General features: G+C 49.0%; 2 protein-coding genes across 2 annotated transcripts; one reads left to right on the top strand and one right to left on the bottom strand.

The window, feature by feature from the left end:
* Positions 1-2,399: 2,399 nt before the first annotated feature.
* NGRN (neugrin, neurite outgrowth associated) lies at positions 2,400-7,008 on the bottom strand. Its single transcript, XM_043921369.1, has 3 exons — positions 6,716-7,008; positions 6,229-6,339; positions 2,400-3,452 (listed from the first exon to the last, which is right to left on the bottom strand). The coding sequence occupies exons 1-3, from the start codon at positions 6,877-6,879 to the stop codon at positions 2,864-2,866; spliced, it is 864 nt and encodes a 287-aa protein (XP_043777304.1). The 5' UTR covers positions 6,880-7,008; the 3' UTR covers positions 2,400-2,863.
* A 17-nt stretch (positions 7,009-7,025) lies between these two features.
* Positions 7,026-12,887, top strand: LOC122706384. The gene is made up of 4 exons (XM_043921550.1): positions 7,026-7,474; positions 8,958-9,070; positions 9,664-10,200; positions 12,855-12,887. Exons 1-4 carry the CDS (start codon positions 7,432-7,434, stop codon positions 12,885-12,887), a joined length of 726 nt encoding a protein of 241 aa, XP_043777485.1. The 5' UTR covers positions 7,026-7,431.
* Positions 12,888-13,102: the final 215 nt, after the last annotated feature.

Here is a 13,102-nt window from a genome sequence, read left to right as displayed (position 1 = left end):
ATGGAGTCCTCTGACCCATGCCCAAGGAATCCCCATCCCCCTGTCCAGCCTCCCAGCTTGGGCTGGGGCAGTGGGGGACCAGGGAGGAGAGGACGACAGTATCCCCAAACATCTCTGTGCCAGTGAGTGAAGATCCAAGACTCTGACCATATAGAGCAGGGATGGGTTGACCTGTAGGAAGTGTAGGCCTTCTTGATAGGCAAAGGTAAAAGGCTGGACTTTCTGCCATTGTGGATTGACTGATGGATTGGGTTTCCCAGGTGGGGCTAGTGGTAAAGAACCCACCTGCTAATGCAGGAGACCTAAGAGGCTTGGGTTGGATCCCTGGGTTGGGAAGATCCCCTGGAGGAGGGCACGGCAACCCACTCCAGTATTCTTGCCTGAAGAGTCCCCACGGACAGAGGAGCCTGGTGGGCTACAGTCCCCAGGGTTGCAGAGTTGGACACTGAAGCAACTGAATACACACCTAAGGTTTCCCAGCCAGTTTTCATTCACTCAACCAATTCTGAAATCTCTGTTAGGGGGATTCCCTGGAGGTATATGGTTAGGACTCCACTGGAGGGGACATGAGTTCAGGCCCTGGTCATGGAACTAAAATACCACTTGCCACTCAGCAAAAAAAAAAAAAAACCTCCTCGGGTTGGAACTGCAGCAATGAATACAGACAGGTCTCCTGCCCTTATGGGAATGGGGCAAGGAAGGTGATGACAAATAATACATTACTGCTGCTGCTGCTAAATCACGTCAGTTGTGTCCGACTCTCTGTGACCCCATAGATGGCAGCCCACCAGGTTTCTCTGTCCCTGGGATTCTCCAGGCAAGAATACTGGAGTGGGTTGCCATTTCCTTCTCCAATGCATGAAAGTGAAAAGTCAAAGTGAAGTTGCTCAGTCGTGTCCAACTCTTCACGACCCCATGGACTGTAGCCTACCAGGCTCCTCTGTCCATGGGATTTTCCAGGCAAGGGTACTAGAGTGGGTTGCCATTGCTTTCTCCAATACATTACTAATACATTTCAAATACTGGGGAAAATTAAACAGGACTAGGGTGATTAGGGAAAGCCTATGAAAGTAACATTTGACCTGAGACCTGAATGGTAAGGACCTAGCCAAATGAAAATCTGGCGACAATGAACTAGTAAGTGCAAAAGCCTAAGATTAGCATTTACAATGGAGAACAAAAGATTTAAGCTAGTGAGCATTAGGATGCTAGGGGATGAGGTAAATGGAAAAGGTATCTAGGCTAGTAATAAAAGCTTCTATTTTTTTTCATAATCCCCTGGGGAAAGGGCATAGTCAAATGATGTGCAGGAGTTAGAAATGCCTGTTTAAGCAGTCAAATAGTATCTTGCTGCTCAAAGGTTCTCATGGCAAATTACTTTTTCAAATCATAAAAATATTGGTTTGTAAATTACTTGAAAGTGACAAAGCAGTGACAAGGGCCTTGTGTGTCCACTGCTCTATTACTAAAACCTGGATTCCCCAACTTTGACTGGTATGTGATAGGGCCTTGCAGACTTATACCGAGCGAATGCTCCAGTTAACAGCAATCAGTGATATAATTGCTATTAATGACATCTGAAACAGCAACAAGATACATGAACAGACTATCAATGACAGGATTGGGATATCTACGTCTCCATTAGAAAAACATTCTGCATATAGTTAAATTCTGACTAGCCTATTTTTGCTGGTAAATTGTTAAAGCGAGACATTGTTGAGAACTATCACTGGACTCTTATGTTGCCTGAATATATCTCTATTTGTCTTTTGATAATCACTTTCTGGTGATTATATTCATCAAATACTTCTAAAACAATCTGTGAATTAACAGAAATGATGCCAGGCAATGCTGGATTCCAGGAATTTAAGATGACTTAAGAGTGAGACCTGGGTTCAAGGGCCTGTGCTGTGCTGCCACTCACTCACAGCTACATGGCTGTGGGTATATCCAAAAACCTTGATACCAAATTTGTAAAAGTGATCTATTATCTGTTCTTGTCTAGATCACAAGAGCCTTGTAAAAATCTGATAAAAACTGTAAAGTAAGATTCTATTTAAGCTTTTGGAAGTGGCTAGAGATTATGTTGAGAGCCTGTAAAGCCTGTGCCTGCCCTGTATTTCTGTTTGGACAGACCCCCACACCCCGATCTTCTTCAGGGCCCCAGCAACTAAAAGAGTGACTTTAGACTGGGTGTTTAGGGGAGGCCTAATGTCGTTTTTAAAAACGTGTCAAAGTCTGTAACTAAGCAGGGCTGATCAGCACAGAGCCCTTTGCTGGCGATACCTCTGGCCACATTTCTCTCCCAACATTTAGGGACTCTGTTTTTCTTCCCTTCCCTTCCCTTTCCTTCCCAGGTAAACAAACCCTCCCAATCCCACAGAGCACCAATCAAAACAGACTGCTTCATTTTGCTTTATTTTGCACATAATGAGGACAACCAATTGACTAAGCAGTTCCAGAACTGTTAAGTGTTCATTAATCAAGAAGTAAATGAGGCGAGAAGACAAACTTAATCTCCTCCCAAATATACTGCAAGTATCACAGAAACTTGTAACAACACATGCAATACAGGTTTTTCAACACACAGACAGCCCAAGGGAGAAGGGTGAAATCTGCAGATGGCTGTGGGTCAGAGCAGGTGCTGTGCTCCAGGAGGCTACACTCTACCTGGTGGATCACTGCTCTGCTCCCAGACACATCTGCCCTGTGAAGTCATCTGCCCTTTGTCAGGTTCAAACCTTTCATCCCACATTCCAGGCTCATCATTCCCCCTCACTTCCAAGGTGGAAATCCGTACACAGAAATCCAGGCAGAACCAAATATACTCGCCCGGCTGTGTGTCACGTGGCACATCCCCGGCTCAGATTCTGTACAGGAAGTTCCCATTACTGTCAAAGAACTCTCGTCCCCTCTGCATGACTCTGTTGCTGAAGATCTGGTCACCTGCCTCCCCTGCCTTCAGCTCTTCCAGCTTCTTGTCACTGGGTAATCCATCACTGTCAATTCCTCTGGTGCCCCTACAAGTGCCGGTAGGGTGACCTGCAGCAACAGGCACAAAGTTCTTCCCCTCCTCCAGGCCCTGGACTCCTTTATTCCTTTTCGTCTGTCTCGTTGGTATATTTGTACTCTGAGTGTTCAATTCAATCACTTTCAAAGCTGTGCTGTGACCATCGCCTTTGGATGAGGCTTCATCCCCAGGCATCAGCAAAGAACCTGATACAGACAGGCCTGCAGAAAGTGGTTTGGAGGAATCTCCAGGGCCTGGGAGCTCCGGAAGCAAACGGCCAAGTCCAATTTTCTTAAGGACTTTTTGATCCTGCTTTAGTTTCTGTTCCAATGTGGGTACGAACTTGCTTTTTAAAACCCTTCGGATCACATCAGTGCTGACATCAAAGCCTTCAGCCAATCTGGGAACTGACCAAGACTCTGCAAATTCCCTGTGTAAATACCTATGGAAAAAAGAAGCAGATTTTCCATCTGTGAAGACATCTCCTATCAGAACAGTTAACAGATTACGTAACACTAGTGATACATACATGAAAAGAAGAAAGCTTGGAAAAACTGCAAACACAGTCTCTGTCGTGCACCACTAAATGTCTACAGCCAATTCTTCTGTGCTTACAGCAACACCCAACTACTTTTAGTCATTTAATGTCAACTGGATTTCTCTCACTGCATGACAGGCCCCAGTAAGATCCAGGGGATGCAAGACAGTCTTTCCCTTCAAAGAATATACAATCCAGACATGCCTGACAGTGCAGTGATGAAGACTCCGTGCTTCCAATGCAGGGAGCTGGAAGACCCAATGCAGGCAGGTTTGATCCCTGGTTAGGGAAGTAAGATCCTGCATGCCCCACTATGCAGCAAAAAAACCAAAAAAGACTGCTGTGTTGATTGAATAATAAATTGATTATTAAATTGGCTATTAATAAATTGATTATTGATTGTATAATAAATATCCAGCCCAGGGCCTATCCCTAAATAGACATTCATTAAAAAAAAAAAACATACAATCTGGTGGTGGAGACAAATGTATTAACACCCAGCAAAACCAGCAACACTATGAGAAGGATCTCAGCAGAGGATGCTATGAGAGAACCAGGAAGGGAGAGGCAGGGACAGGCTAGCACCACACCTATGGGGCAGCCTAAGAATTCTTCAGGAAGTCCACCCTAGAGCTGGTCTGAAAACATGAGCAGTTGTAACAAGCTGGGAGAGGAGAGTAGAAGAACAGGGGGTCAAAGGAACTGATGGTAGAGGAGGCAGCAGATGAAATACAAAGAAGCACATCACCTTTGTTGGGAAGAGTTCTAGCCGTGTGACAGTGGGGGAAGGAGCAAGACCATGTCTTGCTTAGGGATTCTGGAGTTTATCTCAGAGCAACAGTGAACAAAGAAAGAATTTTAAGCACATGAGCAAATTTTCATTTTGAAGCTCAATCCAGTGACAGTGAAACAGGGTGCAGTCATCAGTTAGATTCCTTGAACTGTAATCTGTATATTAATGAACAATAATAATCTGTAAGGGTCAAGGGAGAATTTCAAGAATGCAGACAAGGTCAAATGCTGAGAAGTATTAGACAAGTTAAAGTGTTGAGAGTCAGTTATGCCTAGCACTGAGGAAGTCACTGGTATATTTGTGAGCAGTTTCATTGTCATGATTAAACAAACAAAAATGAGAGCAGGGAACCAGGAGGGAACTAAAGGAGGAGGGCGTGTTGAGTAAACTTGACAGTTGGGTTTCCTTTTTTTTTTGTAATCCAAGTGACTGACTTAAGTTTTGCTTGCCAAGGCATGCACTCTGAAGATGGCTGTCTTCAATAAACACACTGCCAGCCACACAACTAGATAAAAAGCTGGGCTCCAGCCACCCCACGGAGGCACCTTTGTTTCAGAGATCATGGTTGACTTCAACAACTAACCACGTGGGCCACTTGCCTTTTCTCTTCCTGTGCTTTAAATTCCCACTGAATTCACCAATAAAGAGTAAGCCCTCAAAAGCCTACCCCTCCCCACCCACCGCCAAAAAAATCTCAGGCCCCAGTGCTCAACCCCAGTAAAAGTAGAACTCCAGGCCCTTGCAACTCTCTCTAGCCATGGCCTTGCTGTGTGGCCTCAGGTGAGCTGTGTAATTTTCAGGTCCTGTAAGTAATAAACTTCCACCCACCCCCAGCCAAAGTTGAGGTCATTGAAGGGCATGTTGTAATCTTAAGACACAATAGCTGGTCCAGCCACAGCACTGGTTATTGACAGACTGGGCCCAGCATACAACACAGACAACTTTAAGTTGACAGAAAAAGGTACCTGAGGAATTAGGTGGGGATTTGACCTAGAGCACCCAGAGGACCGGTCCTAGACAAGTGAAGAACTGCCACTTCCCCAGTGATATGACTAGAGTACAAGACTGAAAGTGGAAAGAGAGGAGGAGTCCAAGAAGCTTTAATAACTTTTAACCTAATGGCCTGATTTTTCTCTGAAATAAAAAGATTATTTACTGATCCCCAAAGGGGAGGTGACAGGTAAGAAGATGGAAGGGTTAAAAATGCTGGCATTCAAGACAAGAGAGGAAGCTGATAGAAGAGAGGTGTTGCAGGCTCATAAAATCTTGATCATCTCTATAACACCCCCTTATTCTAAGTCTCAACTCCAGAATTATTCTGGTGAGAATGAAAAACGGAACATAACCTTTGGAAGAATATTTAACAATATTTACCAAAATGCAAATTCATTTACTTTTGGCTTCAGCAAACCTACTTCTGAGAATGTGTATAATGCTTCTGGCAGGTATGTACATTGATGGGTACACAAGGTCATGCACCGGAGCACTATTTGTTACAGTAAGTGAGTGGGAACAAATCAAGTGCCCACCATAAAAGATCAGTAATACAAACTACAATTTACTAAGCATCTACAAAAGAGAATGAGGTCTTTCTTGGGAAGTTGAAAGATCTTCGGAATATATTAAGTGAACAAAGTAAATTGTAGAAAAGTTATTTATAAATTCTGTTTGAGACTACGAAAGTGAAAATAAAATTCTACATTCACATGAGCTTGCTTGTATGTGCAGAAGGAAACCTAGATAGTGACACAAGAAAACTATTAAAAATACTATCCATAGGAGACTAAGAGGGTTAACACTTGTCAACACATATGCCGTTATACTGCTTTAATTTTGAGCCATATGTAATGTACTATGTATTCAAAACAAAAATCATAATGGTCTTACCGGATCTGCTCCATGGCTTCCCACGTCAGGGTCCTGGGCGGGGCACCTGACGCCTCCATTTGCCTCCGAATTTTCTGGAACCGAATGGCTTTTTTCTGTCGTTTCAGGGTGCTGGGGGAGAGAACCAATTGCAGAAACCATGCCTAGACGCTAGATGGGTGGTTTAGGAGCCTTGGGGTCAGTCACAGAGCGTCCAGCGCACTTCACTTTGGAAACACTACCTGGCCATGTCGGCCAGCCAGAACACCGCCCCACAAGTCTAACACCAAGAACAACAGCCCATAAGCTGTTGCTGAATTCTTTAGTCGGGTGATGAAATACGTCCTTGGTGAGGACCTGTGGTCGCAAAGGATCTAACACCTGCCCCTGCGCCCCTAAAAACGGGTGAGAAGGGCTGCTGCAGGACGCCCAGCGCCAACCAGGCGCGGACAAGGGCGCCCAGACCAAGGCCCTGCTTCAAGCTGAGGGCCCGGGAAGGAGCCGGTACCTCTCCACCTCCTGCAGTTCTCGCTCCTCCGGTTCCCAGTCGAAATCGGGATCCGGTTCTCGGCTGATAGAGCCCGGGATGGTCACCCCCCGGGTAGCAAACCCACAGCGAGCGACAGCTGCGCGGACACGGCCGCCCCGGAAAACCTTCAGGGTGAACGCCATGTTTACAAAAAAAACCTTCACGACCCGCGGAGTGGCAGCACCGGAAGCCAGGGACGGAACCGGAAGTACGCTTGGGCGAGAGCTGGGGTAGGTCGCGGTTCTTTCCGGCTTCAGGCTGAAGGCGTGGCTTTTGGGTTTAAACCGCTCTGTGCCCCAGCCATCTCCGACAATAACTACAGGGCGGGGCGGGGGGTGGGGGTGGTGTTTTCTCTGCAACTCCCGGAACCGGAATGAGGTAGAGGACGCTCCTGCCAAACGCGATAAATTTTTAAGACGAGATCATTGGCCAAGAGCCGCCAGACCCTCTACCCCAAGGGCTACTTAGGCCGGCCTGCCTCCGCCATGGTCACAAGAAGGGCGTCCCCTCAGCGGTTCTGTGATGGCGACAGCCCCGAGCTGTGGAAACTCGACTCCTCTGGGAAACGGACTTCTTGTCACCTGGATGACCTCTAGCCCCGGGCTGCACCCAGAGTCCAGATTTAGCAGTAAATCTACGCTAAGGTTTGAAGGACGGAGGTGACAAGTTGTTGTGTGGCTGCCAGGGCTAACACCATGACAGGCGGCCCGGACCTAAGTCTCGGTTTCCCCCGAAATGGTAAGATTCCCTACCCCCATCAGGCCGGAGCCAGCCAATCTACATGCGCCCAGTAAGAAAAAGGGAACCTATCAGGGGAAAGCTGAAAAGCCCGCAAACGCCAAAGTTTGAAAAAAAGCCCGCGAAAGTTTGGACCAATAAAATTGCTTTGCAAACATGTAACCATGTTTGCCTGGTTAAGCCAGCTTAAGCTTATGCCAGCTACCAACTGCTTATGCTCACCCTATAAATTTGTGTAACAGCTTGGGCTCGGGGCTCTCTGACCCCGCACCACTGCGTTGGATGCGCCAAGAGTCAGCAATAAACTTCCCTTTTTGCAAGTTGCATTGTCTTGGAGGCCTTCTCTCTTCCCGCTCAGGGATTCAGACATTGGGCATAACATTTGGGGGCTCATCCAGGATCCCTTGACCGGGGGAAGAGAACACTTACAGGACAGAGGAGAAGGATAGATAATAGCACCGGTGCTCAGGCAGGACAAGAAGTTCAGTGTAAATCCGAGGCCCTGCTGTGAGGCAGGAAGGTATCTGGCACAGGAGAAAGCTTTCTATAGGGGGTTAAGACGTTCCAGCCGGCGTAAGACCGAGGCCAGCGGACGCGCTGGAAGGCAGCCGGCTCTGCAGGAAGGAGAGTTCCTCTCCTGATCCCGAGTCTGGTGAGCAGTGGACGCCATTCGGTAAGGTGAACCTAGTACCAGGGGGGCAAGAAAACTCAGGGGGCCCGAAAACCCAGCACTGTGTTGTCGGCCGACGTTTGTCTGTCCGTGTGTTTGTCTTCGGCTCTCCGTGTTTGTGTGTGTGCCGGCGTTGTCTCTGGTCTCGTTCCCTTCTGGTGCATCGTTCTCTTCTCTCTCCTCTGACTTATTCTCCTTCTCCTCTTCTTCTGTGATCTGCTCTCAATTCCTTTTCTTTTCAGGAGTTTCAGTGAACAGGCGAACGGTTGTGGGGGCAATTGATGAGTCCCGGCCAGGGCTACACTCTGGCGGACTCTGATGGCCCTACAATAAGTGAGCATCAGTAACTAGAGCCTGACTGGGTGAAACTCTCCTTTAACATCCTTAACTGAGGACGTGGCCTAAAATTCTTCGTGTGGGCACGGGTCAGGCACTTGAAGGCCATTAGGGCGCCTGCCACTTGAAGACTCCTGTGAGAGGATAAGGGGGTCACGGAATGGGCTAGAAACCCCTAGGGTGCCCACCCCCAGCAAGAAAACTTCTGTGCAACGACACAGGCATATAAACAATTCCAAAAGCATACCATAAGCCCAACCTCTTGGCCGCCACCACTCCCGGTAGGATTTTTGGTGGTCGTTCTCAGTGACTTCTTCTCTCTCCCACTCTTCCCTACCATTTATTCTTTGACCATGGGTCAGGGAGAATCTACTCCACTTTCCCTCATGACTGACCATTTTTCGGATGTCAGGGCCAGGGCCCATAACTTGTCTTTGCTAGTCAAGAAAAGTAAATTAATAACATTTTGCTCTGTAGAGTGGCCCGCCTTCCAGGTTGGATGGCCTCTGGAAGGCACCTTTCAACCGTCCATCATACAGGCTGTGAAGGAGAAGATTATGGCTCCGGATCCCTGGGGCCATCCGGGTCAGGTCCCCTGTCATGGTTTGGCAGGATCTAGTGGAAAATCTGCCTAAGTGGTTAAAACCTTTCGTTCACAAACCTCCTAGTTCTTCTAATTCACAGGTCCTGGTGATGGAGACCCCCCCGGAGGAAACCAAAAAGAAACAGGACCCAAAACTAGTCTTACAGGAATCCTCTTATCCAAACCTGATAGATCTAGAAATGGAGATGAGGCCTCCGCCATATGTGCCCCCCTTGCAATTCCCTCAGAGGAGAGAAGCTCCCACGGGTGAACCGAGAAGACTAAGAGGGCCAACGGGAACTGACCATGAGGGGGGACCAACATTGGGGACCCGGGGGAGAGCTAGGGGAGAGAAAGAGGGGTGGGCAAGACCCTGGGGACCCAGAGTTACCTTCATCCACTGTTCAGGCGCTCCCCGTCCGAGTGGGACCAGCTGACCCGGAAGGAGAGCGAACCTATCAGTACTGGCCCTTTTCCACGAGTGACCTGTACAATTGGAAGACCCAAAACCCTCCTTTCTCAGAGAAACCCCAAGGCCTCACTGACCTCTTAGATTCCATTTTGTTCACTCACAACCCCACCTGGGATGATTGTCAACAGCTGTTGCAGGTGCTCTTCACCACAGAAGAACGGGAGCGAGTTCTGGCAGAGGCGCGGAAATGGGTCCTGGGGGCCGACGGGAGGCCAACCGCCCAGCCTCATCTCGTGGACGAGGGGTTTCCTCTGTTGCGGCCTAACTGGGATTTTGAGCGAGCGGAAGGTAGGGAGCGTCTTCGAGTGTACCGCCAGACTCGGATGACTGGCCCGCGGGCCGCAGCAAGAAAGCCGACAAATTTGGCAAAGGTAAATTTAGTAAGGCAAGAGCCCGCTGAGAGCCCGGCAGCCTTCCTAGAGAGGCTGATGGAAGCGTTCAGACAATATACACCTATGGACCCCCAGGCTGAGGAGTCACGCACTGCAGTTCTGTTAGCGTTTGTAAATCAGGCAGCCCCAGATATTAGGAGGAAATTACAAAAGATAGAGGGATTGGGAGAACAGACAATACAGGATCTACTGAAAGTAGCTGAAAAGGTATTTAATAATAGGGAGACCACAGAAGAAAAGGAAGAACGAATTCGACAGGAGGAAAGGGAATTAGCTGAGAAAATCAGGAAGGAAGATAGGGAACATAGGGCGAGGGAAAACTGTAAGAACCAGAGGGAGCTAGCCCAGATTCTTTTTGCGGGGATAAAGGCCGGAACAAAATTGAGGGAACCTTGAGACCCCCGGACGGGAGAAAAAGAGAGACCAAAAAGGCAGGCCTTAAAGAAAGATCAGTGCGCCTACTGCAAAGAACAGGGGCACTGGAAAAACGAGTGCCCTATGAGGGACCCGAGGAGAGGAACGACCCAGAGAGAGAGAATCTCCCCTGGAACTCGAGTTCTATATGCAGGGGAAGACAGTGACTAGGGGAGTCAAGACTCGGCACCCCTCCCCGAGTCCTGGGTAACCATACATGTGGAGGGGAAACCCGTTGGCTTCATGGTAGATACTGGCGCCCAACACTCTGCTTTAAATCAAAAACTGGGACCAATGTCTAAGAAAACCAGCTTGGTGCAAGGAGCCACGGGGACAAAAAGATATTGTTGGACCACAGAACGAAAAGTGAATCTGGAGACCCACCAGGTGTCCCATTCGTTTTTGGTGATACCAGAATGCCCAGCCCCTCTACTTGGAAGAGACTTGTTGACTAAAGTTAATGCTCAGATTCATTTTGACCCTGGGGGAATGACAGTCACGGATGGACTGGGACAGCTGATACATGTCTTATCCCTAGCCTTAAGAGACGAATACAGACTTTTTGCACCTAAGCCCTCAGAGACCATAGCACCAGATGTACAACCGTGGGTCCATAAATACCCACTGGCCTGGGCAGAAACGGCAGGAATGGGACTGGCCAAACAGAGACATCCAGTCATCATCAAGCTAAAGGCCGAGGCAATTCCTGTGAGGGTGAGACAGTACCCCACGAGCCAGGAAGCTCGGCGGGGGATCACCCCCCACATTTGACATCTCATGGATGCTGGAATTCTCAAGCGGTGCCAATCCCCTTGGAACACCCCCTTACTGCCCGTGAAGCAGCCAGGGGACAGATTACAGACCTGTCCAAGACCTGTGAGAAGTCAACAAACGGGTGAGTGACATACACCCCACTGTCCCTAACCTGTATACCCTCCTGAGCAGTTTGCTGCCTGAGTACACTTGGTACACTGTGTTGGACTAGAAAGATGCCTTTTTCAGCCTACCCCTGGCGGCCCAGAGCCAGGAGATATTTGCCTTTGAGTGGACCGAGGGGGAAGGCCAACCAGTAGTACAATTAACTTGGACCCGCCTCCCACAGGGGTTCAAGAACTCCCCTACCTTGTTTAATGAGGCTCTGAGTGAGGACCTCTACGAATATCGGGCTTGCCACCCAGAGGTCATTCTGCTACAATATGTGGATGACCTTATGTTGGCTGAAACCACAGAGGAGGCATGCAGCTGTGCCACCGGGGACCTCTTACAGACCCTAGGCACCTTGGGGTATCGCGCTAGCGCAAAGAAGGCGCAAATAGCCTGGCAAGAGGTCACCTATTTGGGGTACAAGATCAGGCAGGGGCAAAGGTGGCTAACCCAGGCCATGAAGGAAACAATATTGCAGATACCAGAGCCCAAGACCCCCCGCCAGGTGAGAGAGTTTCTGGGGACTGTTGGATATTGCAGACTGTGGATCATGGGGTTTGCTGAGAAGGCCTGGCCCTTGTATGAGGGAAGTAAAGAGACCCCAAACTGGACTTGGACTGAGCCAATGAAACAGGCTTTCCAGACACTCAGACGGGCCCTACTAGAAGCCCCAGCCCTTGCCCTGCCTAACCCAAATAAGCCATTCCAGCAGTTTGTAGATGAAAAGCAAGGAATAGGAAAGGGGGTCTTGACGCAACAATGGGAACCGTGGAAGTGGCCGGTGGCATACCTTTTGAAGCGATTGGACCCCGTGGCCGCTGGGTGGCCCCCTTGCCTTCGCATCATCGCAGCCACTGCCCTCCTTGTCCGCGACGCTGACAAGTTGACGTATGGACAGCAACTCTTGGTTTACAACCCCCCACGCCATTAAAGGGGTTTTGAAGCAGCCGCCGGGTAAGTGGATCTCCAGTGCCCGCTTGACACATTACCAGGCCTTGCTGCTCGATGCCCCACAGGTGCGTTTTCAGACCCCTTGGTCCTGAATCCGGCCACGCTTCTACCTAACCCAGAGAAAGACCGCCCTCTCCATGATTGCAGTGAGATACTGGCTGAGGCCCTGGCGGCATGAAAAGACTTAACTGATGTACCCCTAAACAACAGTGAGCTAGTATGGTTCACCGATGGGAGCAGCTATGTAAAAGATGGGAAAAGGAAGGCGGGAGCCGCCATAGTTGATGATTCAGGACAGACGATATGGGCTGAGACACTTCCCCCAAACACTTCTGCGCAAAAAGCAGAATTGATTGCCCTAATACAGGCCCTGGAGCAAACCAAAGGGAAGAGAATCACCATTTTTACTGACAGCCGATACGCTTTCAGCACTGCCCATATTCAAGGTCCAATATACCAAGAAAGGGGATTTCGGACAGCTGAGGGGAAGGAGGTCAAAAATTTGCTCGAGATTTGCAGGCTCCTGGAAGCTGTCCAACTGCCCCGGGCAGTAGCAATAGTACATGTCCCCGGTCACCAGAAAGGAGAAGACCCTAAGGCACGGGGCAATCGTGCCGCTAATGCGGCCGCTCAAAAAGCGGCTAGCTGGGACTACGCCGCCCCCATATTAGCCGTGGGACTTCCACCTCCTGGTATGGGGACCTTGCCACCAGTTCCCAAATATTCCCTCCCTGATCTCGCCTGGATCAACGAGGATACCACCCTCCAGAAGGATGACAAAGATGGATGGTACCGAGATCAAAACAACAACCTGATATTGCCTGCCACCCTGGGTCGTCACCTGTGTGAACACCTGCACACAACTACACACTTGGGAGAAAGAAAG

The sequence above is a fragment of the Cervus elaphus genome, chromosome 13 (assembly GCF_910594005.1).
Source record: "Cervus elaphus chromosome 13, mCerEla1.1, whole genome shotgun sequence".
NCBI lineage: Eukaryota > Metazoa > Chordata > Mammalia > Artiodactyla > Cervidae > Cervus > Cervus elaphus.
The sequence above is the reverse complement of the archived record's forward strand: the minus strand, read 5'-3'. Positions and strand labels throughout refer to the sequence as shown.

What these genes read in the sequence shown, in the direction of transcription:
- NGRN (XM_043921369.1), bottom strand. Translation starts at nt 6,879, where the DNA reads ATGGCGTTCACCCTGAAGGTTTTCCGGGGCGGCCGTGTCCGCGCAGCT. An exon ending in GAACTGCAGGAGGTGGAGAG is followed by an intron (nt 6,340 to 6,715) that starts GTACCGGCTCCT and finishes TCTCTCCCCCAG; the next exon opens with CACCCTGAAACGACAGAAAA. An exon ending in GAAGCCATGGAGCAGATCCG is followed by an intron (nt 3,453 to 6,228) that starts GTAAGACCATTA and finishes TTTTTTCCATAG; the next exon opens with GTATTTACACAGGGAATTTG.
- LOC122706384 (XM_043921550.1), top strand. Translation starts at nt 7,432, where the DNA reads ATGACAGGCGGCCCGGACCTAAGTCTCGGTTTCCCCCGAAATG. An exon ending in TCTCGGTTTCCCCCGAAATG is followed by an intron (nt 7,475 to 8,957) that starts GTAAGATTCCCT and finishes TTTGCTCTGTAG; the next exon opens with AGTGGCCCGCCTTCCAGGTT. An exon ending in GACAGGAGGAAAGGGAATTA is followed by an intron (nt 10,201 to 12,854) that starts GCTGAGAAAATC and finishes CCGCTCAAAAAG; the next exon opens with CGGCTAGCTGGGACTACGCC.